The sequence below is a fragment of the Athene noctua genome, chromosome 7, assembly GCF_965140245.1.
Source record: "Athene noctua chromosome 7, bAthNoc1.hap1.1, whole genome shotgun sequence".
Lineage (NCBI taxonomy): Eukaryota > Metazoa > Chordata > Aves > Strigiformes > Strigidae > Athene > Athene noctua.
The window spans coordinates 15643359-15669502 of record NC_134043.1 but is presented as its reverse complement, the minus strand read 5'-3'; the positions used below and the strand labels follow the sequence as shown (position 1 = coordinate 15669502).

At 39.2% G+C, this 26144-nt stretch overlaps 1 protein-coding gene across 6 annotated transcripts in view; it reads right to left on the bottom strand.

The window, feature by feature from the left end:
- CNTNAP5 (contactin associated protein family member 5) overlaps positions 1 to 26144 on the bottom strand; it is a 299895-nt gene that overhangs the window by 28073 nt on the left and 245678 nt on the right. For all 6 annotated transcript variants that reach the window (XR_012633925.1, XR_012633926.1, XR_012633927.1 and 3 more), the window contains 3 exons: positions 24560 to 24778; positions 14706 to 14945; positions 13125 to 13349 (listed from right to left, as the gene is read on the bottom strand). Coding sequence is in view for 2 of the 6 variants with exons in the window: in XM_074910307.1 (XP_074766408.1) it covers positions 13125 to 13349; positions 14706 to 14945; positions 24560 to 24778 (684 nt within the window). In the remaining 4 variants the exon portion in view is untranslated. The remainder of the gene's footprint in view (positions 1 to 13124; positions 13350 to 14705; positions 14946 to 24559; positions 24779 to 26144) is intronic.

Genomic DNA, 26144 nt, shown 5'->3' with positions numbered 1-26144 from the left:
AGGATAGAAAAAATAAAGCTTCCAAAAACAAGAGGAAAAATGAGAATGAACTACTACGAAGAGGGCTTTTTTAGCTGATTGACAGGGGTGCTGGATCCAGTGAGTTTTTAAAGTGAAAATTAAAAAAGGAGATAAAAGGCATTTACTTTCTCACACAGAGTCATGGATGTTAGAGGGGAATTTGTGAAGAGATCAAGTTCAGTAACAACTGCTAAATTATTCAGTGTGATATTATAGGTCCTGATTCAGCTGCCCCAAATCATATTGCAAAACTCCTATACCCTCATTGCATAGCCAGGACTATGAGTGAGTTACTCTCTATCACCATTACTGTCACGCTTAAAGGTCCAAATTTAAATCACAATCCCATTTTCTGGTACTGAATTAAAGATGCATCAATAGGGAATAACAGTGTAAACACCTTACAATCACTTTACTCTAGAGAGACATGAGAAAAGAAGCCCAAGGGAAAGGAATTTAAGGTACCTTCTTCAGACTTGCTTGTTAGAGCAGTGGGAGAGTTGATAAAAATTGGAAAGGCTGCCTGGCCCTGCATACCACAGCTGAGATGACCACACAGAATAAGATGAAACAAAGATGTAATAGCGTAACAGATTCGTCCAAACTAGAAATCATGTCCCAGCAGAAGTACTTTATAGGCTGCCTCTTACCTGAAGCCTTTGAAAGGGGCGCAATGCGAAAACTGGAATGGGGCCCAGATTTGGTCTGTGACCTTGTACTAATTGCTTAGTTTGCAACTGTGAAAAAACTTCTTTGCTCTTTTTGAATGCTATGAACACAGCAGTATATAAAATATAAATGGTACTACTATATCCAGGTGATCAACATAGCAACCAGTACATTTGTGTTCAAAGAGAGTCAGCAAGATACGCAATCTATCAAGGCTCCGCTGCTGCAAACAGGGATTTAGCCACTGACCATCAAAGAAGCACTGATTTTAAACCAGAAAGTGTCTGTTCCATTTGTTGGGACACAATGGAGGAGGTTCTTGACATCCGTTGAGAACAAATCTTACTTTCCATAGTTGTATAATTTTACCTTAAATCATTTAGAGATCAGTGAATAGTACCTTCCTTTATCAAATTGCTTTGAATTCCAATGGCAACTTTTTTTGGATGGCTGCTCTCCAAAATCATTGAATTCAAATTGGCATTTTGCCTGGGGTCAAATTTGCATTAATATAAACCAGAAGTGCATGGGCTCATTTCTCCAAAGGTGTTCTGGAATTTACACCAGTGTAGCCAAGAGCTGATTTTGGCTTGTATTCAGTACCAAAACTTCTTTTGTTATCATAGTACAGAATAATTTGTCTGGAAGATTACATTGCCATTTTGCTACTTGACAGGCAAAATAAAGGTATTAATTAGGATTATTAAGAATTTTTTTCTCTGAATTTTGATTATGTGGTCCACTGACTTTCTCCATCACAACAGCCCAGTGTCACTAACTGCAAATAAAAATCTGTGCATAAACCAGCTCTATTCTCCCTATTCTCTATTCTCTCTCTATTTTGCATCATTTTTGCCTCACAATAGGGATTCACACTAATCATGAGCAGTGTAATTTCTGGCAGTCTTGTTGCAGTCATGCCTGTCATCCTCTTCAGCCCCCCGTGCCTGAGCATGCACACCTGGAGTGCCATAATGCTCAAGCAATGCACTGCCTGTTGTGTTTTCTTCCTTCTCTGATGTATGTGCAATTGCTGGAGGCAATTTCTATTAAGTCCACAAATGAGGGAGGGAAGGAAAGAGAGAGGTGTCATGTTTTTGGCCTTGGGCTAGAAAATTTTACTGGGCATATTACCCCAGCAGTGTTAAGTAAGAGGAGATTCACGCTTGATTATAGTCATCCATTTCAGCTTCAAATTCTGCAGACCGCAGATCAACATGGAGATATGCTGTGCTAGCTCCAGAGTAGCAGAAAAACAGAGCAGGCATAGTTTAACCACAGTGTTACAGAGTGCAGCATGGCCTCTTTTTGCCACTTCTGGAGGAAATGAGTCCATGTGGGCTGCCATGTGACTGTGATGAGACCACTACCAGTACCAAAACTGGCTTGCTACACATCACTGTGGCCTTCAATCTGTAATCTTCAATAGCATAATCCAACGCTGTAGGGCTAAATAACATCTCTCCGCTGATATCAAACAGCTACAGAGCCCGTTTAACAGGGGTCCTGAGGGTCCCCATGTGCAGCGGGAAGTTCTGAGAAAGAGACCAAAGGGCATCCTTCATTTATGCTATCCCATGCTGGTGACTAGGTTGGGGATGACTTTTCTGAAACAAAACACTCCCAGGACACTTCAGTGGTGATAGAGGCCAGGGTTAGTACTTGCTAGCAGTATGCTAATGATCAGCGTCAGCGTAACCAACCTCCAGGCAGCTACAGGAATAGCATGGTGCCTTCAAGCTGTTTCTATCTTTTTGCTGAAGACTAGGAAGATGTAACAGGAGCTCTTAAGTCTAGTAGTAACAAGGACATTAAACTGGTTAAAGATTTCAAAGTATTCAACCCAAAGAAGAAAAAAAAATATTCCCAAACTGCACAGTGTGAAGAAATACCTTGGTCACGATGTTACATATTCTGTGTCCAAAACCTTTACTGATTGAATGTGTCAACAGGACAGTTGTCTTTCTTTTGCCTGTGTCTACAGCAGTGCCTGAATGGAATGTAAGAAACATCTGGTGGCTTTGTGGCCTATGCCCACTAACTTTACATTAATTTTGGCCTGCTAAAGCTTGTGTTTAAAATCAAATATTAATTTTTAAATAATCAGCTTGGAAAGGCAACATGGAAAAATGTTACAGAGAGCGTTCTAGCTCATGAAAAGTTTTCCTGGCTTGAAAGATCTCACTCAGTGCTAGTTATTTGGCAAAAAGGTTGAAGCAGTTCTGCAGAAAACAATAAAATGGATACCGGGATTTTGGTCTATAAATCCATTAATCATAAGCAAGGTTCTTGTCACACGTCACCAGGATCACAGGTCTTGTGTCATTTAGTCTTGAAGAACCAAACAGCAAAGAAGGGAATGACATTGCCCTTTGAGTCTGAGACTTCTCTGCAGGACCTTCATTTACAGAAACTGGTTTTAAATGAGTCCAGATTGAACCAAACATCTCTGCCAACTTCAGTAGCACTTTTTAATGACTTAAACTGGCTGAAGCAGCTGGCAAGACATCTTACACCACTTGGAGAAGCTGAGATTAGTTCAGGGAGCACATGTGGGTGGCACATGTAAAATATCAACATCACACAGCATCAGGAAAGTCATTTAAATGAGGGCAGCTCACAACTCTAATTTGGGAGAAACATGTATGTATGCAATAATGAAAAACAGCATTAGGAAAAGGGCCTTGGACTCCCCTGCATGTCTTATTGCCTCAGAGACATCCAAAACCAAAGGAGTTTAGGACCAACAGAACCTCTTACAGCTGTCTCAAACTGGCAGTCACCCTTGTCAGACTGTAATATGTTAACTATACCACTGCATCCACTCCCAGCACTCACCTGAGCTATAGCTAAAAGAGAATATAATTAAGGAAGGCACCAATTAAACAAAGGGTGGAATACATTAGTGAGGCTAATGATTAAAAAAATTAATGTATTTAGCACAGAAAGCCATTCAAAACTCATAAAGTGGAAATGTTTGTTCATTCCTGATCACAGAACAGTGCATGAAAGTTTTCAGTCATCTCTACTGCAAAATACCTCTCTCGCAACTTGCACAGCTTCAGCATGACAGTGTCCCTCTTCATAGCCTAGGTATTTAAAAATGAACCAGTTTTCTGCGTTAGGAGCAGCTGGCTAAGAAACCTGCTCCTTAATTAGCAGCTTCTCCACAGGGATATTTACTCAGTAAATTTACTCTTCAGTGGAAGTGCCACTGGTGATTCGAAAGAACAGGGCCCATCTCTTCAGTGTCCAGTGGTGTCTAACTAAGAAAGTACTTGCACAATTTTAGGAGGTGACTCTTCCTATTTGTTTTGCATGGAGAAAAAAAGAGGCATGTTGAACATGTTTGCTGATATGATTACTCAGCAATTGCATTTGCTTAGATGAAACTGTTTCATAGGTTTTAAAAAAAGAATCCACTCCCATGATTTCTTGTAATCTCTCATGGTAGTGAAAAAAATAGGTGCTTATTTGAATGCCTCCCACTCAATGCTTGACACATTCCGGACTTAAGGATCATATTCAGGCCACCCTATATTTTAAAAAATCCACCATTTCCATGTTGCACTTCTTCAACTTAGGAAAAAAACACACCACCAGAAGTCCCTAAAGGACCCTGTCTGCAGGTCCACAATCTCAGTTCACTTTGCAATCCTGCTAAGGCAGCTGGAGCCAGATTGAGAATGTCACTTAAACATCAACAAATGTAGCTAGTTCCCTTACGTGACTGACAAATGTGTTTAACCTTCATAGACCTCATTCCCGCCAGCTGCCTTAACACAGGCTGACCAGCAATTAAAAAGGAACTGGCAGATGCTTCTTGCTCCAAAGCTAGAAAATATTGCAAGTCTAAAAGATGACCCAGAGGACCACAGTCATAGAGCTCATCATGCATGTACTGAGTGGCTTAAACACAGAGCTTGTTCCAGTGATTTTAAGGGGAACACTCATCTAAACAAAACAGTCTATGTCCTTGCTGATGTGGCTGGGCCTAAAATTGGAACAGGGCTAACCCATGGATGTGGGATAATGCTAAACACTGTCTCTCCAGTTCAGTTTATGGGTAAGCATACACAGAGGGGTATTTATGTACCCTGGAGGCAATGGACAGAGCACTGCCACAATTTGATCTAACAGCTTGATGACTGCTGACAAATTGTCTTCCTTTGTGTCACAGTTTATCTGCTGGTGAAGCAGATTAATGTTAACATCCTTTGGAAAATGACATGAAACCTCTGGGTGAGCAGCAATTTAAAAAAATACTATTAGTCATTATAATTATCTCTCCATTCCTAGATATTTCTTTTTGGTGAAGGAACTGGTTGCTGTTTCTTTTACAAAGCAATGCTACATTAATTATCTTTTTTTCCTGATGGTGACTGAATGTAAAGAGGAAGGGAAGAGCTGAGGGCATCAGACAGTTAAGTCTTCCTGAAGTTACCTGCTTTCTGATGGCGAGATTTATTCTGGTAAATTTTAACCTACACCTTTTCTACACATTCTTTGCAATACTGAAAGTCACTATAAGACGCTTCATTAACAGAAACTAGCTGTATGATACTATTGGATCTGATGCTCAGATCTCTCTGTCTTTAAACACACACTGGATGCCATTAGTCTTCTCACGGTCAGACATTCAGTAGGCTCTACAGTTTACTCACCTTTATACGTAGAAGAATCTTCCCAGGCTTTCATCTCACACTATATTTTTTATTTAAGACTAGCATTGCAGCCAGGCTGGCAGAAAGAACTTTTATTCTTTACTCAGTGAATGAAATAAAAAGTATCATACTATGAATTTTTTTTTTCCAGAATTTAAACCTGGCTTTGCAAATTTTACATCACTAACTCTGCGAACAGCTTGCAGGCAAAAAAGACTGAGATCCTCTGTTGTGATACCCTGAGGAATTCATACCAACCTCCCCTTACAGAGATCCTGGCTCAGTTTCCATTCTTTCCCTAATATCTTTCAACCATTCCTGTTTCAGTTTTCGCAGTACAGATAACTGCTCACGCAAGGACTTGTTTCATGCTGACCTAACAAATCGCCATAATGTCCAGCAATGAGAACATGGAAAAGATGGTCTGAAAGGAAAAAAAAGAAACGATCGATTTGATCACTACATGATATCTGTGGAGCCAGAGAGCGAGCAGTAATATTTTAAATAAAACTAGAGAAAAATAATCATATGCCTCTTCTCAAACCTCCTTTTCATTCTTAACTCATAATAAAGACAGCACAGTACTTTGTGGATTAATGGCTTTCTGAGGTTAATGATCCTTGTTTGTGTTGAGCTCAGTAGACACTGCCTGGCTGGTCACTAATCTCTGGGAAATGTTCTGCTCCTCTGACTAGTAAGTCCATCTAAGTACTGCCTATTTCAGAGGTTATGCCAGCCCTGTGACTGGATAAGCTGGATCCTTTAATCAGTGACCTTTTGCTGATTATAGCAAACTCTCAGGGGAAATATTTGAGTTTCATAACAAGCCACAACCACTGGCACACAAAGAACTGACCTGTGTTCTTAAGTCATCTAATGGAGAAAATCAGAGGAAGGATGAAACATTTACTTAGTAACAAACCCAGTACAAGAACCATTTAAAGGTAACACTGTGATGACTTCTGTAGCAAAATACAGGCTTATACACATATACTTTGACTACTTTACCTTCAAATGCATACTTCTGCAATCTTTCACTGATTCATAGAATGGCTGAGGTTGGAATGGACCTCTGGAGGTCATGTTGTCCAACACCCCAACCCACTCAAGCAGGGATACTCAGAGCCAGTTGCCCAGGGCCATGTCCAGGTGGCTTTTGAATACCTCCAAGGATGGAGACTTCACAGTTCTCTAGGCAAGATGCATCAGTGCTCAGTCACCCTCACAGTGAAAGAGTTTCCTGATGTTCAGATGAGATTTCATGTGTTTTCTGTTCGTACCCATTGCCCCTTGAGTGGCCTTACAATGACATCTGCCAGCTCTCTCCGCACTCATGGGTGCCTCCTACCAGGGCCCATGGATTTATGTATGCCCAGTTTGGTTAAGCATTCCCTGATCTGATCCTCTTCCACCAAGCATACATTTTCCTTACTCCAGACTTCTCCCCTGGTCTTGACCTGGGATTCCTGAAAGCCAGTCTTGCTCACAAAAACTAAGGCATAAACACCCAATTTCATCAGGCAAGAAGGACTAAGTCAGCTTTTCATTATCCAGACAGCATAACTGATACGTTATGGGAAAAAATAGCATGCTGATAGGGGTATTACAAGGAATATAGAGAACAAGGTTTGCATGGACCCAGGCTGGCTCTTCCAAGTATTATTATCTTGGGCTCTATGTTGTGTGGAAACAGTTACACTGCTCCTAGGCAGCACTTGAGCCAGCAGTTCTGCTGGACTACAGCTCTCACTACACATCTCTCTACATCCACCACACAGATAATACACAGTTTAAAAATAATGGAAAAAGGATTACTATCAATCCTCAGGGTTAAAGGTTTTGGTATAATGGGTTCTGAAAAGATCCTAATTTCAGAATTATTGAAGAGCATATATATCTGCAGCATACATTTAAACACAGGAGCTTGTGACCCTCTGTCCTTCCTCCCCACACCTTTCAGGACTCACACAAAGCCAACAATAAAAATGAGTTTTCAGCTGCAAAATGTGAGCTAGGAACTTAAGTCCTCTAGGAGATAAACACCTCCTCCAAACAAATGGGAATGTATTTTTATTTCCTAGCTGATTATCTGCAGCCAGTGGTCTGGGATTTTATGTCAGATACCAGTAAGTTCAAAGTCAGTCTGTATAAATGCAGAGCAGAGATCAGTTATTAACTGCATCCTCAGCCTTTTCTGCTCAATGTAATCCAGTTTCAGTTGCTTGTTTTCCCCTCGTGGGTCTCCAGAACAACTCTTGACCCTTCAGTTTGGCAAAATGCTCTTCATGAGTATAAACATGCCCATGAATCCAGCTAATGAGACAGATCTTTCAGTTCTCATGGAAAGCAGATAAAAATCTGCCAGAGTCCTTGGCTGAATGTTGTGGCTGCATCTCCTTTCAACTTAGTTTTGCACACTTAAAAATTTAGAGTGCCATATGCTAAAAAAAGCAAACAAAATTGGTTTGGGGAGCCAAGTCTACCTCTTCTCTTAAAGACTTTTGAGTGCTGGATTTGAACTGAAAGCCAATCAGCATTCCTATTTTCTGTGAAGTGTGCTTACAGCAGGGAATTATCCAAGGGACCAGAGATGTTTCTAACCAGAGGAGATCTCCTGCCACCCCAACCCTTTCTACTCATGGTGCCACAGCCAGCCTCCCATTTACAGGCAACCAGGAAAAACTTCTTTTACATTCACCATTCCCAATCAAACTTACTGGTCCCTCACTTGCTAAATAACATAATATTTTAGGGCCAACTACAACAATTGATTGAAATTATTTTTAGAAGATAAATAGTCCTAGCTGCCATATGAAATCACTTAATGGCCGTGAACCAGAGTTAGACTGGGAACGATTCTCAGTCTCCTCACAGACAGTTGCTTGAAAACCAGTCTCCTCAACAAAGCTGTCTCCCACACTTCCCAACACGAATCACTCTCCTGCTCCTATTCTGTTAAAAATAACTCTACCTGAACCTTGGCACCATTTTCCACTTCAGACACATAAATTGTGCAGGTTGCTCAATGGGTGTTGAAAGTCTGTAAGACAGAAGGTGTTCTCAGAAGACAAATGCACTAGCAATAGCATAGCCTAGAGGATCTTTATGCAGCAGTTATGTCCTGTGGTACCCCCATCCCAAAACTAAAACTTGCAAGGTGGTAAAGCAAAAGAACCAAAGTCACCCCCAATACCCACCCTTCAGTGTTTCAATGAGTCCAGTTTTCCCTAATTATTTCAACTTTACCCCACTGAACTCTGGAATGCACAGCATAAACAGAATGAAAAGTTTCTTTGCCTCAGACTGAACCAGGTTTTTTGCCTTTATCACTGAATGACAAAAACTTTATTTTTGCTTGAGAAAAGTTGTTGGAGATGAAGCTCAGATTGCAAGGCAAAAAACATAAGGAGAATTTACATGCCTTCAACAGAAAGGCTGCTTCTGACTTAGAGTCAGGGGGAGATTACAGTAGTTTTCTAATTTATTAAAAAGAAAAAAAATCAGTAGCTTCTCACAAATGACATCTATTTCTTCTTTGCAGAGTGTTAATTCAGCTCACCTCTATTACAGGTTTTGGTTTCTTTTCCTATTTACTTCAAATATAATCTGATTTCAAAACCTTATAAGACATGGCAGTAGAGTTGATCTAGGTCCTGCTACTGTATTCTGAATATCAGAGACCTAACAGAAGAATTACTCAAGCTGTTTTCATTTGTACTTTTGTTTTGAACTGTGCCTTTTCCCTTGTCTTTAATCTCTCCCATGCAATTTCAGAGTCTTGCTTTCCAAAAGAAACTGAGAATAGAGCTCACTGTGATGGCAATAGGTATGGATCGAAACAAATAAAAAAAAGGACTCAAATTGTTTAATTTCTTTTGAGATCAGATAATAAATAGAGATAAATTTTCAATCATTCTAGGATAGTGTGAGATTCTGTCTTTTCTTTGATGCTGGCTATCTGTTGTTTTTCTAGATTAGGAATCATACTGTTTCCATGGAGAAAACCAACAACACTGAGAATCAAAGACTCAGGAAAATGTTTTTTAGACAATATACTTCATCATATTCATATCACATTTGATTACTTGCAGGGGGGAAGGAAAAAAGGCGAATACTAACAGTTTCTTTCTTAATATTTTTCTCTCCCATCAATTATTGTCTTTAGGGACAAGGAAAATATAATAATACTCAGGTACTGGTAACTTCGTGAAATCATGTAAACACAAAAACATACAGTGGAAATTTATCCTGGGAAGGAAAAAACTATTTTTTTCTTGGCAGCAGCTTCCCATGATATGAATAACTTCTGTGGACTGACACAGTGAAAAGGCTAATTAGAGATGTTTACCCATTTTCTGTAGCTTAGCAATGGGCACTATAATTTGAAATTTCTACAGCACTGATATTAAAAACACACTGCCAGTTATTACAGTCCTGCTAATCTTTTGGTTGTGGGATCAATGGGACTATATGAGCTTTACATACGTATGCATATACACACCTATCTATATACAATACATACACATCCCTATATACGTGTAATTTAAAAAATCCATGGGTATAATACGTAAGATTGGGGAGGAGTGAACAATGTTAAGTTATTGCATATTATTTTTAAAGACACATGCCCGATTTAGAATCATAAATATTAACTAATGGTATAAAGAATCCTTAAATCATCTTTAAAAACATCAGCTTTTGAAAACTTACCCATAAGCTGCTAGGTCATGAGTCAGTTGATCAGAAGTAAGAACAATCTTGTGATATTGATAAGTTCTCCGGTTGGGAATTGTTTCTAGAAGTGTTAGCTGGTGGGCACTACTGATCATCTCATTTTATAGAAGGAAGTTGTCTGTATAGGTCTAGAATTGTAGCTTCTACATTGACATATGGTGGTACCCAACATCTATCATAATTTTACCTCCTTCATGAACCACCTGGAGACTAAGGATCCAAGCACTGGAAGGGCTTTCTGTGTGGGCAGCATTGATCTGGGTGGGTGAAGTCATGAGTGGGCATGAGGAGCTTTCATTTCCTTTCCCAGACCTGACACTGGCCTGTTGGGTAACTATAAATGAATTATTTTACTACCCCAATTCTAGTGTCTTAGTCAATATGTACTGTATCTTCTAATGATATGACCTTTTTTACAGACTGACAGTGCAAAGTGTTTTGGGGTTAAATGTGATTATTTATTAATTTTACTGAAACCAATTGATTTTACAGGAAACATTTCACAGCTGACTGGATTAGACCATAGCTGCCCCTATACAAGTTCACTTTCATATAAGCCCATTTTAATATACTTTATGAATAAGCCTTGCAGACACTTTCACTTATGTTAAATATTCTGAATTATCAGAAACATTCTCATTGTCACTTTTATTAACTAATAATTTGCCTAGTTATTTTGTGCATAATAGAGAAGAGGAATAACACGATACAGAAGTAGTAGCTTGAAAAATACTTTTAAAAGGTGAAGTATTAAAGTATACATAAATGTTCCAATAGAGTTTCTTAACAAGTGGAAAGTGTCTTGGAATCATGGCAAAGAATATTACTGCTCAACTGTTAAGCGTAGAATGCCCATTCCCATTTCACCAGGAGCCTAACCTTTATTTAACCAATCAGTTATCCAGCAGGGACCAGCTTAGGTCCCACTATACACTGTCAGACTCACCAAGACTGCTTGAAAATGAGCCAGTAAGACAGAAGGAATTGCACTTGCTCTTAATGCTACAAAGGACATTGTTATTCATAGTCCAGTAACTTTATGACAAGCATATACCTCTTGGAGGAAGAAAGAGTAACATATCTGAACATTATTTTCATTGGAATAATTTCAATTCCAACAAAGACTGAAAAATAAGAGGATACAAGATTTAAAAAATTATTACATTTGGGACAAAAGGCAAAGAATATACATGACTGAAATGAATGTCTTGAAAGAATTACACAGAAGTGTGAACAGAGTAACCCTGAAAGAGACTTTCAGGAGTTAACCAAGGTCAGCAAGTTATCTTAATAATTCTTTGTGTATAGTGCTACATTTTATAGTTCAGAGTTTTGGAGGCTGACATCTCACCAACCCTCTAAACTACTGTTACTGTCTTCTGACAAGTGAGTACATAGTGGTACAGACCTGAGAAAGCCACCATTGTTTAAATTACCTGAGTGTACTGAGAGCTGCTCCACCTAATTTCCAGAAGTACTGAGAGTCCCTGTCTCTAACTAAAGCAGAAATCTGCAGGTGGTGCAGCTGCCAAAATGCAAGGCTTATCTCTGCTCCTGCTGAGCTGCCACAAGAGATCCCAGTGCCCTGATCACAACCTCTTGGCCAACCACTCTTAGAGTCCCCCCTTCCAGAACTTCACAATTATAGTTTGGTTACAGTTGTATTTCATCAATAAAAGTCAATTGACTCATGTTTCTAAGGTCATTTTACACTACTCTGGCAGCAGTAAATGTGATTTAAATGGATATTACATTTTCATTCACTTTAGGGCTATTTCCGATTGCCTGAGTGGCATCAAGAGACCCAAGTGTAACTGAGAAGCAGATTCCAAGGTTTCAACCTCAGCAGGGGATAACCTCTGCTACCCTGGAGCTACACCCTGGAATATTCATATATCTGAAAATCAGAAACATTTGCCTCAGAGCAAATCAGAGATGGAAATCTGGGACTGACAGGAGAGGAGATAGGGTTTACTCAGTAGTTCCACCACCCTGTTGTGACTTCACTTAATGGGTCTAGGCTGATACTGTGCCAGCCACCCCTCCCAGGGATTTGGACACTCATCCCATGCCAGCCCGAATGCTAGCCACATGACATAACCAGGAGATAAACTGCAAAGCCCATATAGAGACTAAACCATTTTTTTCCCCCTCAGTTTCATTTGACAGTACTTGAAAGCTTAGCTATTTTGGAATTTGTAAGGCTTCAGAGTGGTCTGGGTCATTCGGTCAAATGTACATATTCAACCATGTAGCATTAACTTTCTATTGTTCTGCCACAGGCTAGTGACTCATCAATACGCTTACTCATCACTTCCAGAGCTCCAGTGCCTGAATACTCTTGAATAATTCAAACATCCCCATTTGTCTAGGCTGCTGTTTGTGTGGACTGAGTTTTCTGAAAGCACTGCAAGGATTCAGGAGCCAGATTCTACTGAGAAGACATTTGGCCTATGCTCCTAAAATCTTGCATGTTTTCAAGAAGTCCCCACACCATCTACCTTTAAATAGAAAATAGATTTACATCTCATATTTTGGTCTATGAACCTAGAAAGCTTTGACATTTTCTGGCTTTAGTATTCAGATCTACTGGCCATATTCCATTCAAACAACCCAGTGAAGGGCAATACATGTGCCAAAACAGAATGCAAAAGATAAAATGATAATATATTTCTGTACCAAGTGTTCTTGTACATTCATGGTATTTCTCATTCCCATATCTTGGAGGCCTAATGGATCTCAGTGTAGAATAAATAGCAAGGAATTGCTATTGTACAGTCTTGCCAAATAAAACTCAAAGCACATTTTAAGCCCCAACAACATGATTATTCAAAGACTGAATAGGCATGTGTAGCACTGAATGCCAAATAAAGGGACATAAACAAGAGTGATGGCCATTTGCATGAACTGAATACCATGAAGTTGATAAAGTTGCAGACACAGAAATGAACTTAAATCAGTACAGAATCCTATATTATTCTCACAAAAACCACAGTTACACTGGTCTCCCTTCGGTAGCAAATCAAGAGTACTTACCATTCTTGGAGAGAATCACAGCCAGATATTCATGAAAGTAGGTGTTGATGTACAGCAGAAGGCTTGGAGTATGTGCTGTGAGAAAGCTAAATGCAATATTTTCCTTGGACATGACAGCATCCGCATAAATGGCAGAGATTGAGGTGCTTGCATTTTTTGTGACAGGATAAGGTTCTTGGAAAATATAGGTAATGGAAGTGCTGGCCTCAAATACTGCAGAAACCTCTGAAAGCATATATAAACCAAGGGTATAATTTCAGATACTGCATTTACAGATCTCCTAGACAGGCAGGGACATGAGCTGACTACCTCAGAAGCAGAACACTGCAAAATGCCCCAGACCCAGCTGACATCACCATTCCTTAATTTGGATGAGCAGTGTGTCTTTCCTTACAGTCTGTTGTCTGGCACAGAGAAGGACAGTTTATTGAGACAGGTCTCTAAATTCAGCTATTTTAGTGCTGGAATCAGAGTTCCACAGGATGGAACAAGCCAAAATGTCTATTAGCCAAATAAATGCTTGGTTCACCATCTTCTGACAGCTGGCATGTAAGGCAATATTCTCTGTCTTTCCCCCACAGTAAAGACAATATATTTGTCCTTTCCAGCCTCCTTTTTAAACAAAGTCATTATTAAAGAACACATTGACCCTAAGACAGACAGTAAGGGAGGTTGTCTTTTATAGCTCCAAAAGAAGAGAAACCTCTACCTGTGCATGATCAGATCCCAAAAACCTCATGCTTGTGTTTTCAATAAACACAGCATAGTCTGGACATGAAATACACAGATGTGATAATGGCAGTTTTTAATGTGAGGTGCAGGCCCACTTAGTAAACCTGTAGCATTTGTGAGGTGAGAGGCAGACACAGAAATTAAAACACTCATGCTACACCTTGCTGTTATTGAACAGGAGTTTTGTTAGTGACTTCCTCTGCCAAAGAGCATGCTGTCACGTTCTTTATTTGCCCTGCTCCTTTTTCTGGTGTTGGCAATGTCTCTTATGAGCCACCAGAAAGGTTCAGTGAAGACACATTCAAAGACCAAACCATGCAAATCAGTTTGCTTCTGAACGCTTCACACTTATTTTTAAAAACTCTTGATGTTTAGATGGCTTGTCACAGGAATGGGAAAAAACATGAAAAAAGTACATATTTTTGTCATAGCATTACTCCAAAACCCTGTAAACAAAATCTCTCAAGATTTTATTTAGGTGGACAAAGCTGGATGAGGCTTAAAAACAAGCAAACTAATGCAAACTAAACATTCAGACATGGGCAGACAACTGCCATGAAAAATTTCAGCCCTTGTTGTTAATGTCTGAGTCAACTGTATGCAGTTGAATACAGGAATCATTTGGGACATAGTTGATTACTTTAACAGTATAACCAACACCATTTTAAGTTCTGAGGCCATCAATTAAGTCAAAAGGAGGTGTTATAGACTTAAGATAACCAGTAATACTGAGGGGACAGCTGATACTAGACCATCTTCTTGTAACATGGGCTACACCAAGCTTTCATGGGTGAAACTGTGCCGTATATCAGACACTGATAAGGATTTAGGATCAAAGCTGCTACCTACCTTCCTTGCAGAAAGGTCCTTCATAGGCTGAGTTGGTACAATCACAGGAGTAGCCATTATACTTCTCCACACATTTTCCTCCATTATGGCACAGGTTACCATAACTGCTGCAATGTCCTGGACATCCAGGTTTAACACCAGGTGTCGTTTTAGCTCTCTCTTCAAGGTCAAGTTTCTGTCCATTTAAATGCAGAGATCGAATACATCCCAAAAAGCCCTTTTGTCTGGAAGCTGTTCCCCCTGAAAACGAGAGAAAAAAGGACATGCATTCATTGGTGAGTCTGCACAGTAATCAAAGCCCTGAAGTACAATCCAGAGGTACAAATATGAATCCATGAATTTTTTAAAAAATATTATCAATTACATATCAATGCATACAGTGGCAAAAGATAGATGAACAGTCCTGGAAAATAAAGGTCTCTATTTATCTTTATGAAAGGACTAAAAAGCTGTATGTGACGCTTTCTTGTTGTGATTCTTCTCTTTCCTGCCTTATCTACTACTCTGTCTGGCATTTAAACTGCAAATTCATTTAGGGAAAAGATTAGCTTCTTTATCTTATGTCTGCATATCACCTAATACATGTGAAACCCAAACCGAAGATGTTTGGGTCTGTTTTTTTTATTTGTTGCCATAGTAGAGAGTATAAATAACACCCTAATCCCAACAGCAGGTGAGTTACACATGCTGATGAGTGCAGATAGCGGGGATGAATCATGTTCAGCAGGAGGCCTGATGGCTGAAAGGAAATGACTTGTCAGAATTTATGCATGACTGCCCAACCTGATGTTTCATGTGAATAGTTGTTGTGGCAAGAAACATGAGTTCAGGTCATAGTTGTGTTATTTATTACAATTGTTAAGCATAATTGCATTTCCTTCTTAAGACCAGACCTGTATGGGTCTATGCAAGAGGGCAGTTCAGTCTCTACAACCTAAGGATCTTGTTATCTGACCAATGAAATTGCTGACAGTGTTACAATGAAGATACTTTTTCTGTAAGAGGTGGTGTCCAAGAATTATGATAATGATGATTGTTAGAGCACTTTGTGAAAATACCACCATTTTTCTCATTGTAGGTTTTGTTTGGCAGTTGCCAATGTTTTGCTTTTGAAGATACTGCAATTTTGATTGCTGCTAGAAAAGCTAATTCTGGTTCAGGAGTTATCAGCATTTCCAGGCTCTAAAATGATAGCTTTATTGGTGATTCTCCTGCAAAAGTAGTATGAAAGAAGTTATCGTCCCAAATTATTCTTCTGTAGGAGTTGGTTCTATATCAAAGTGCATAAGATTACATCTTTTGATAAGTCCTTGCAGAAGAGCATCTGTTTTCTCATAAATTGTTTAATTAAAGCAAGACTTCTTCAAACTAAGAGAATGAAGCAATGGCCTGAAAAGCAATCTCACCAAAACCTTGTTGTTCTGCTATACCATTCTAGCATACTTTTCTTTATGGTACACTAATAGCAAAAATACCAGATTTGAATTAGAATAACTGAACTGGAGATAATGTGTGAGACAGGTTTATTTTATTCTATTTTTATGATGTTTTTCTCAGAGAAACAAATATTTTCAGATTCCCCTTTAGCCAGCTATTCTTTTCAGGTGAGCAAATGTTAGCTCACTTATTTTAAAGGCCCTCTGAGCACAAGAATCAACCCTTTTGCATTTGCTGAAACTGTGCACACACAATCTTTTTCTTTATAGATTTTGCTCCAAAACCAAACATACCATGCAGAATTTTCAGTAATATCCAAATAAGGAGAAATGTGATTTCCCTCTTTAAGGTGGTTGGTTAATCTGTTTTCATTTGCATGGAAGGTAACAACAAATATTACAAGGATAAATGAGTTTCCTTGCCTCACTGCTTCACACATATAAATCCCATCTGTAACATTTAAAGAATGACTACAAACTATTGCTAACTATTCCACAGATGTCATGTTTATCGTACTACCCATATTCTTACTGCTCTCTAAAGCAGTTTGGAAAGCCATGTAAAGTAAGTTTTTCACTCTTCTAATGTCTAGAGATTATAGAGCTTAACAGAGACCATCTATACAATCCTAGATCCAAACAGTATTGATTAACCAAATCTGTTTATTATTTGGGTAGTTTTCTTCAATTGACTAGACTTAATCTTTCAAATACATTCCTGCAAAGCAGAGAAAAACTGAAAACAACCAAACAAAACTCTTCCCCAAACTAGGCTTTGCAGATTTTTCCTACTGTAATAGGTCTCTTGGACTGGACAATTTCATGATGCGACCTAGATGTTTTGTTCAGGAAAACATATTTTAGGATAAGCCTCAGGACCATAAACAACAAGGTTAAGGGTGTTCTTTGCTGAGTGGAGGTGACAGTCAAATGAGCTATGCTATTTTCAGCAAGGTATTTATACATCTGAATTTTACTGAGAAGCCTTGGGTCAAGGAAGAGAGTCTGAGAGGAGGGGGCAAGAAGCTCAAAACCGAGCACTCATGGTGTAGCTTGGTGACACAATTGGCTAAATAATTAACATTCTATCAATGAAATAAGTATTTCTTTAAAAAGCAAAGGACTTTTTGTTCATAAGAACCAGATTAGGGAGGCTGAAGCAGAGTGAAAAAGTATTAGAAACACTCTTGCTTTATGTAATAGACACAAAGAAGAGGAAAGGTCATAGGAGTGTAAGAAACATAATTGTTATTACTCAGGAGCAGAAGAACTTGCAATGATATTCCTCAGAAGACATCCAAGTCACACTTGATAGTCTCAAACTGAAAGTTGTACAAAGCACACAGAATACACAAGGAGTTAAGCATGAAATACTCCTCCTGGTCTCCACAATATCTCAAAGTGTCTACAGATCCCTTTAAAACCAAAAACAGTAAACAAAGTATGCCCCTTATATTTCCCTCCTTCCTTTTCTCTGTCTCCCAAGAAAGTTTCTCAGATGCTGTTTTGCCAATTATCAGGCCTAGCATAAAGGACACAGCCAGCATAAAGATGAACCAATAACCAAATTGTATTTGATACAAAAGGGTCAGTACATGGGTGAGCTCTGGGGGTACAAACAAATCAGATTATACATAATTGACATCAATCCCACCGACTCCAACAACAACACCACACAACCAACAATGGGTGGAATAAATGGTGAAATGCAGTCTCCCATAGAAGGGACAGGAGACAGCCGAGTCAACAAGCCAAACACATAAGACCAAGGAAGCCACACACTGAATCTCTACACAGCCCCCATTTACAAAAGCCAGACCTGACTGGAGCCCAGTCCCAGGGAGGCAGGAGGTCCTTCCCCAACAGGGAACTCTGCACAGGGCATCCACCTCACAGACAGACACTGCCCCTCCTGCAAGGGGTCCCAGCTTTTATCCCCAAGTGGGACACCTGACCTTGGGTTACTGAATGCAGAACACCCGGGGCTCGTTTACCCAATGGCTCTGTCTGCAAGGCTGCCGCACCCTGGAGGGAAGCCTAAAGACAAACTCACCCCCCCCTTTGTGAAGGGCTGTGGGAATCACCCATGTGTCAACCTTAATTTGGGGCTTGGGGTTGAAACCCCAGCATTTCAGATGCTGACTCTCTTTGGGGTATTGTTGCATTTGGACTGTCTACAACAGAGGGGATTCACCCCAGGATTCCTCACTCCTCTGCTCCCAAGACAAAAGCAGGAACCCAAGCACTTAACTTCGCTAGGCTCCTTAACATACCAAATGAATAGCACAAAAACTTCTGATCAAGGCTTTCTGCATCAAATTAACTATTTAGGATTTGTATTTTTCCTCTCTGATGTTACCAGTCTGAGTGCAAATCCTGTTCTCAAAGAGATCTGAGAGGGCTGTCTTTCCCCTCCCCACAGTTCAGTGTTATGGTCATGCTTTCTCCACTAGATAAGACAGAGTTTCATCTCAGACTACACCATGAGAGGAGATGATGACACAGCTCCTCCAGGACCATAGGTATATATACCAAGAGGCAGCTGCACTTTCCAAAAGGATGTCAATCATTTTGAATGCTGAAAGCAACTGACCATTGAAAGGAATGATTTTTGCCCATCCCTTCAGAGCACTTAATGTTCCAAATTAGCCTGTTGCTGGGCAGTTTGGTGCAGCTAATATTATCTAGACATTACATTTGTTTGGGATTTGCTCCTTCTGCTATAATTTGTTTAAATTAACAGAAAAAACATAGCCAGGTGCAAGTATATTTATGCTGTGACTGGGGATTATAAAGCAGTCTAAAGCACTTAGATACCCAAGACCCACTAAAAGAAAGTGAGAAATGGTTTTCTAACTCCTCCAGACTGCTTTAAAATCCAAGCCTATTCAACTTTGAGTGTACTGGCAATGAAAAGTCATTTCTCCCACTTTGCACCACAGAAAGCTATCTCGGAAGCCTGCCACATATGCCATGTGTGCCAATGTTGGCTTTAGGTAGACTTTCTGTCTTTATTTTAAGTTATTGCAACAAGTGTAGCCATAGAAAAACTCTTTCTGGTACTACACAGATAAACACTTAAGTGCTCTGTATGTCAATTACACATTTAACACACCATCTAATCATAGGAACATTAATTCATCTGCAATTCTCTGTCTCTCTTAGTGACTATGCAGACTATATATACTGACTGTAACAGAGAGAAACCATAATTGGATACAGATATTTATAGGAAGTGATAGAATAAAACAAGAATCGCGAATTTGAATCCTATCACATTGTGTTGCTATGGATGAGGAGATAAAAGGACAGACATTAGATCTGAACAGCTCCATTTTGACTCCCCTCCTTTTGGTTTTATCTCCAGGCAGATCCAGACAGAAGACAGTAATTTCCTATGGATATTCTGAACAGCATGTGTAAGAAATTATCAGTGCAGTGAAATCCGGGGAACAACAGGTGATGAGATTTCTTACACATATTATGTGGTGTGCTGTCCAGAACAAATGCTAAGTTTCTGCTCCCTCAAGGGGAACATCCCCCAAAGACAGACATGCATGGCAGATATGTCAGCAAGATGCAAGAACAGCCAAGAATCATTGAATCAAACACAAAACAGGACAATGAAACATGGCAGAGCAGACCTGAGTGGAGAACAGGTGTTATGGAAAGAAATGACACCCAAGTTCCAGCATTTCTGTGAATACAGTGAATAGTATGAGCATATGGGAAGGAGCATCTGATTCTCAGCTCTATCCTTTTATACAATATTGATGTATAAAAGAGACTCTGGGGTAAACAGAAATCACTATGTGAGTACATCTTTCCAGGACATGTAAAACTCATGTGAACTTCTCTATCTGTGATGATGTAACAGCTCCAAAGTGGAAGTATTTTGGGGTGCATTTGTGTGCAGATAATGAATTACCACTACTTTATGCTTATCAAGGCCAGAAGTGAGTGAAGAAGCTTTCTTGCAGATAGTACTGTTGATCCAAGTAATGTAATGTGAGTTGAAGCCCCAGTAAGACATGCCTAACATTCAGAGACACTCCACAGAAATGCAGTTTAAGAACATTAAAGACATCCATGGTTATACTTAAGTACATAGAATAAGTTGAAAATTGATTTTTACCCTAGCAATGACCCAGACAGGCTTAAATTCAAGAACATGCACAACTCAAAATTAGCACAGAGACAACGTAAATCATGGTGAGATTCCCAGGTTCTGCTATAGTCTCTGAACATCTGGATTTCTCTGCTGGAATAAGCAACCATGGCATCAAAACACTGAACTCACTGTCATTATATACCAGTTAGTATTCCTCTGAAACAACTCAAGTTCATATTTTTCACAGTTTTCAGGACACAGATTTACATTAGTTCACCATCAGTGTTTTCTCCATCTAAAATTACTAGATGGTTGTTTTGATTTTTTGTCTGTTTGTTTGTTTTCTTATGGAAGAGTATAACTGGTCACACATGTGGTATATTCTTATCTCTGAATCCAATAGTTTTTCATTCCTTGACCAAATTTGAGAGAGAGAATATTATGTTCTCCCATATTTCAGAAAAACTGGTAGCAGGGTAAATAAGAAATAAACAGCATGAAGGCCTCCACTGAGGAAGACGGAAGTGTGAATTCATCCCTTACTGGACATAAAAGTACCTACACACATAAAAAGAGAAATCCTTCTCTGTGCTTAGTCATTGGAAAATCTTCAGTAAAAGCCTAAATCTCCTAAAATACCTAAGTCAGTCAATCTGAAGATAAACTTCCAAGGCAAGTCAGGCCTTCTTAACTCTCATCCTTACGAAGTATTTAAAGGCTGATTAACTTCCTCACAATGTGTCAGCATCGCTAGATCAGAAGTAAATGAAGCACAACTCCACGACTGCCTACAACTGACTGTTTTGTTAACATTGCTGGAGAAGGCTTCTGTTCAACTTTCTTTACTATGTATCATAGAAAGTAACAAGTCTGTTTGACAAGCCAAGTTTTAAAAAACTCCAACAAATTAACATAAAACCCCCAAGAGCTATATTCTTCCATTCCCTAAAGTTCTAAATACATCTGGGTTTTGGGTTAAGAAGGAAAAATCTGGCCAAAACAGAAGTAAATAACTAATTCATAAAACAGGCAGAAGCAGTTGATAAGGAATTAATTGGTCCAGATTAACAGAACTCCTTTAGAATTGTGTTATATGTCAACTGCCCCATAGTCAAATTTTACAAATGTCCAAATTTATTTTATGTTTGATCTACTGTATATAACTCCCTAAAAGGTAAAGACACAAAACCATCTCACATATACTACATGTAGGTTGATGTTTCTGAAGCAACAGGAAAATAATTGTAGTTTCAAAGCTACAGTGCATCACCATTGATGATGATCGCATCATCATAATGCTACATGATATTAATATAGTTCCTTCATCCCAAAGGATCAATAAAACCTTCCAGAAGATAAGTAAACTAAATTAAATTTTGACATTGAGCCTTATTTATGAGATTTACAAAATATTTGAATTGATTCTGGAGAAGAATCAAGAGAAAAAAGGTTATATCTTAATGACTAGTTACCTCCAGCGTGGAAACAAAGTTCCATGTTTAAATTGAACGAATTAGGGATATACAATAAAAAAAATATTTCAAACATTTTTAAAAAAGAAAAGCATGCCAGTTACATAGATTATTAATTAAGAATGTGCATACTAATTGTGGAAACCCCTTAATCACTGTCAGTATGCAGAATGCTGCAGAAACAAATATGTTGTGGATTACAGTGGGAGTAAGAAGTAATGTTATATGTTGCTGCTTCTTTCCTTTTTACAAGGTTGTTTATGCATTTATTTTTCAGATAGGGTAAAATTCATTCTGCATGGCTGAGGTATTAAATCAGTTGCTTCCTATTAGAGATTGGAATGAGACTTTCAGTAGAGACAAATTATGCCACATCTGTGTATTGTTGGACTTCTGCCACCTTTCCCTGGAGCACCTGGGGACAAACAGTATCAGAATCAGGAGGCTTTCCAGGTTTCCAGCTCTGCTGACTGCTCTTAGGAAAACTCAGGAAGTCATGGACAATTTAGACTTTCATTATGGTAGAACTAAGGGCCAAAAAAGCATTCTTAAAAATATTAGGTTTTCTGTCCATCTTGTTCGGGGTTCAGTTTAAGTGTGGATGGACAACTGAAAACAATTTATCTACTGCACAGTGAGAACTTTTCAGCTCTTGGTTGAGATAAAGTAACTATGTCCTAGAGGTTACTATAATTAGTAAGTACAATCAGGTTGGAAGTCACTGCTGGAGATCAGCTGGTCCATCCTGTTCCTCAACGCACAGCTACATTCAGATAAGGTACATTTGCCCTTCACTAAAAGCAATGGGACCTTTTCTGCACAGCTGTTACCCATCCACTCAGTCCCCAGCTTGTACCGATGCATGATGATATTCTGCCCAGGTACAGGGCTTCGCATTTGGTTCTGCTGACAAGGATTCCTTGTTGTTCTGTTGAGGTGTCCTGGTTTCGTCCAGGATAGAGTTAAATTTCCTTGGGCTGAGAGGGAGCATAGGTAGAGGCCAGGCCCAGATCAATCACTGGAGTATTCCATATCATGTGACATCATGGACACGTGCTCTCATCATTTTCATTTTCATTTCCTGGCAGGTGGGATTTCTGGTGTGGTTGGGCAGTGTACCAGTCACCAGTCAGTGAGTCACTGCTGTATTTCACCTGTTTGGACTTACTATTGTTTCTGTTGTTTTGTTACTACTACTGATTTTTTTTATTCAAACTACGACTTTCTTTTTTTTTTGTCCCTCACCTATTTCACCGGGGAGGTGTGTGTGTGTGGGGAAGTAAACCACTGGCCACGTGGTGATTGGCTACCAGCCACAACATGAGATCCTTAACTACCATGGATTTCCATAATGTAATTCATGGATTAATGTCACTTTAAAACCACCATGAAGTTTGTTCAGGTAACCTGTTTGTTTTGCTGAGGCAGAGAAGCAAGCTTATAGGCAGATACTATTTCTCAGATATGAGATGGTGAGCAGTTGATAGATATGACATATCTGCTAGATGACACGCTAAATAGTTTTTACTCCTTTAAAAAGACACAACCAAAAATTTGCAAAAGTCTATCCAGTCATTAAATTCTCTAAATTTTTTACCTGGAAACAGTACATTGGCTGGATTTCTCTGATGCTTTCAAGGCCTTTAGCAGCCCAACCCTACTGCTGCCAGGCCTGGCCTTCAGCAGAACATGTTCTTAGGATCATCTCAGCATTTGAGAAGCAAGTGATTAGCAGCATGTTTCATACCAGAAAACAGAAACCTTACACTGTGACAGTCTTAAGCCTCCCTTCTCTGAGTTCTTCAGCGAACTTTCCTCTGGCTGAGTATATCAGTGATCATTTTAGGTATAAATCAACAGCTATGTGGGAGGGACTCCTGGCCATTGATGCAGCTGGATCTATCTTAATAGATTCATTCCTTACATTCACAGCCCAGTAATTACTGCACACGTACACTACAAAAAGCTCAAATAAATACCCCAAAATCTTCTTAAATCAAAGGGTGTGGATACACGGGTAAAAATTAAAATTAATTGACAGATCGAGGTTTGTTATAGCATTTCATCTAAGTAAGATAAATCATTTTAAGGAAAGAATCAGTAGTTACCTGCCTGGCCCTGAATAAGCAGCAGGTTACAACCCCCTCCATCACTGAGCAAATTACTCAGAAAGACAGTGTTTGAATACAAAAAAGGAGAAGCCCCTCTGTATCCCTGATTATTTTATCAAAAACAAGGTGGTCCCAATCTAGATTTCATTTGCAAGGGAAATAAGGAAACAAATTATATGCAAACAGAGTTTTTTTCTTTTTTTTCCCTTCGCGAGATCACCTTCAGTTAAAATAATTGTATTTGCTTTGACTGTGTTCATATTTCTCTCACACATGCACTCTATGGTCAAATAAGGGTTTTGGCAGACACGCTTGAAGGAACAGACTTTAAGACCATACTGTCATCAGGCTTTGCCCCAGAAACTTATATGATGAATTTGTGCCTTTTACATTACATCTAAAAAGATAGATCACATTTCCTACTGCAAATTACACAGCCAGTGCTGCACTAGAAGAAATACTATGAATTCTTTGGCAATAAATATGTTTCAAGCAATCTTAGACCCTAAAAATACCATCTAGTATAGTATGGTTAAACTATGGTTAGTGCTCTGAGTGTAAAGGCAGTAGTTTGGGTTTACTTTATGTTGCCTATGCAGGAGTGGAAGAAGAGAAAGCAGAATTAGGTCACCACATGCAAGCTCACTGCTGAAACAATAGCATTACCATGGTATAGACATAGAAATATTGTACATATCTACAGAAACCCTTATATGGTCCCTACCTACAAATAATTGGCTGTTGAGCTGCAAGCGGAAATGCCCCTCATCAGGTGCCTCCAGGACCTTCTTGGGGAGGCTGTCCACCTGGAGAGAGGTTTGCTTGAGGTTCCTCTCCGCTCGGACATAGTGCCACTGGTTGTCATTCAGGGGTGTGGGAGACTGCACGGTGGCTTCTGTGGGGCCATTCCCGACATCTATTGAGAAGGTGATCTCTTTGGGGGCTGGAATAGATAAACAGATGTGAAGAAGTGAAGGTCTGAATTAAATCCTGGTTTTGACATCAAGAAATCTTACATAAATATAGGGTCCATTACCTTTTATGTCAGCAAATAGTACAGCAGCATTTACTACCCATCTCCTACACAGCAGCTTATATATAAATTTAAGCCTGCAGCCTCACTGTTTGATCTCTGCTGTGATTATGCTTGGCTGTAGGTACCCATCCTTTTTTGCTATAACAATTACAGTGCTCTAGAAATAGTTCTCTTTTTGAAGTACTGGTGCCAAATGCTGTACATAAGTGACACAATGGTAGCAAATGATTTTGGACAAATAATGCTAAGATGAGGGAAGGAACGAAGGAGCTCTTTCAGACTAAATCTTTTAAAATGCATGTACTTAACAATTACAGAACTTGGTTGTATACGGTAGGAGAGAATCCTATAAGCATTTGTTTGCCTTAATAAGCCTAATCCAAGAAGCAAGGAAAAACAGACAAGCAAAATTAGTTCATTGCTGATCCTAAACTGAAGAGGAATATGTCACACATGTCCAGAGATAGTAAGGCTCCTAGAAGCAGGGTGATAATTGAAAAACAACAGCCATATATAGGAATCCATCTTACTCTGTTGCATCTGGCCTGAAAGGGACCAGAACTTTTTAACACTCTTGCTACTGACTATTTTTACTGTTCCTAAAATGCTAAATACTCCAGAATGACCAAGAACTAGGTCCACAGACCACACAAACACAAGGTTGTGGATTGAAAATTCATAAAAACCTGTTATTTCAAGACCAGCAAATTGGATAAGTCTGGTTTTGGAAGCTGATTCTTAGATAGTTTGGATAGGAAACACTCCATGGGGATAGACAAAGATCTGTTCTGAGCCCCTGCATCTGCTAAAAGGCCGTTTCCCTTCAAAGCAGCTGGTCTGTGAAGCTTCCTCGATACAAGGCCTTTAGGCTGCAAATTCCATCTGGCAGCAAGAAACACTACACCAAACTACTAATGAGAAGCCTAAGTTTAAAAGACAAGACTTTCCCAAAACTTTTAAATAAGTAATTTCTCTAGGAGTACAGATTTAACACACGTACAAAAGCCTTCACTATACAATCCTCTTAGTAGTTTACGGTATTTTTGATATCAAAATGCCATTTTTACTTCTACATCCCTGAGAATGAAATGCAGTACACTAAAGTACAACCAAATTGGACTTTGATGTGCAATTAACAGTAAATCATACCTCATTACCTTGTGATAATGCACCATGACATTTACCATTCGTTTAATGAATCAAAGGGCCTTGGGGCCCTGTTTTATTAAATTTTATGTTGGGGTTATTATAAGCATATTATAAAATGCATAGT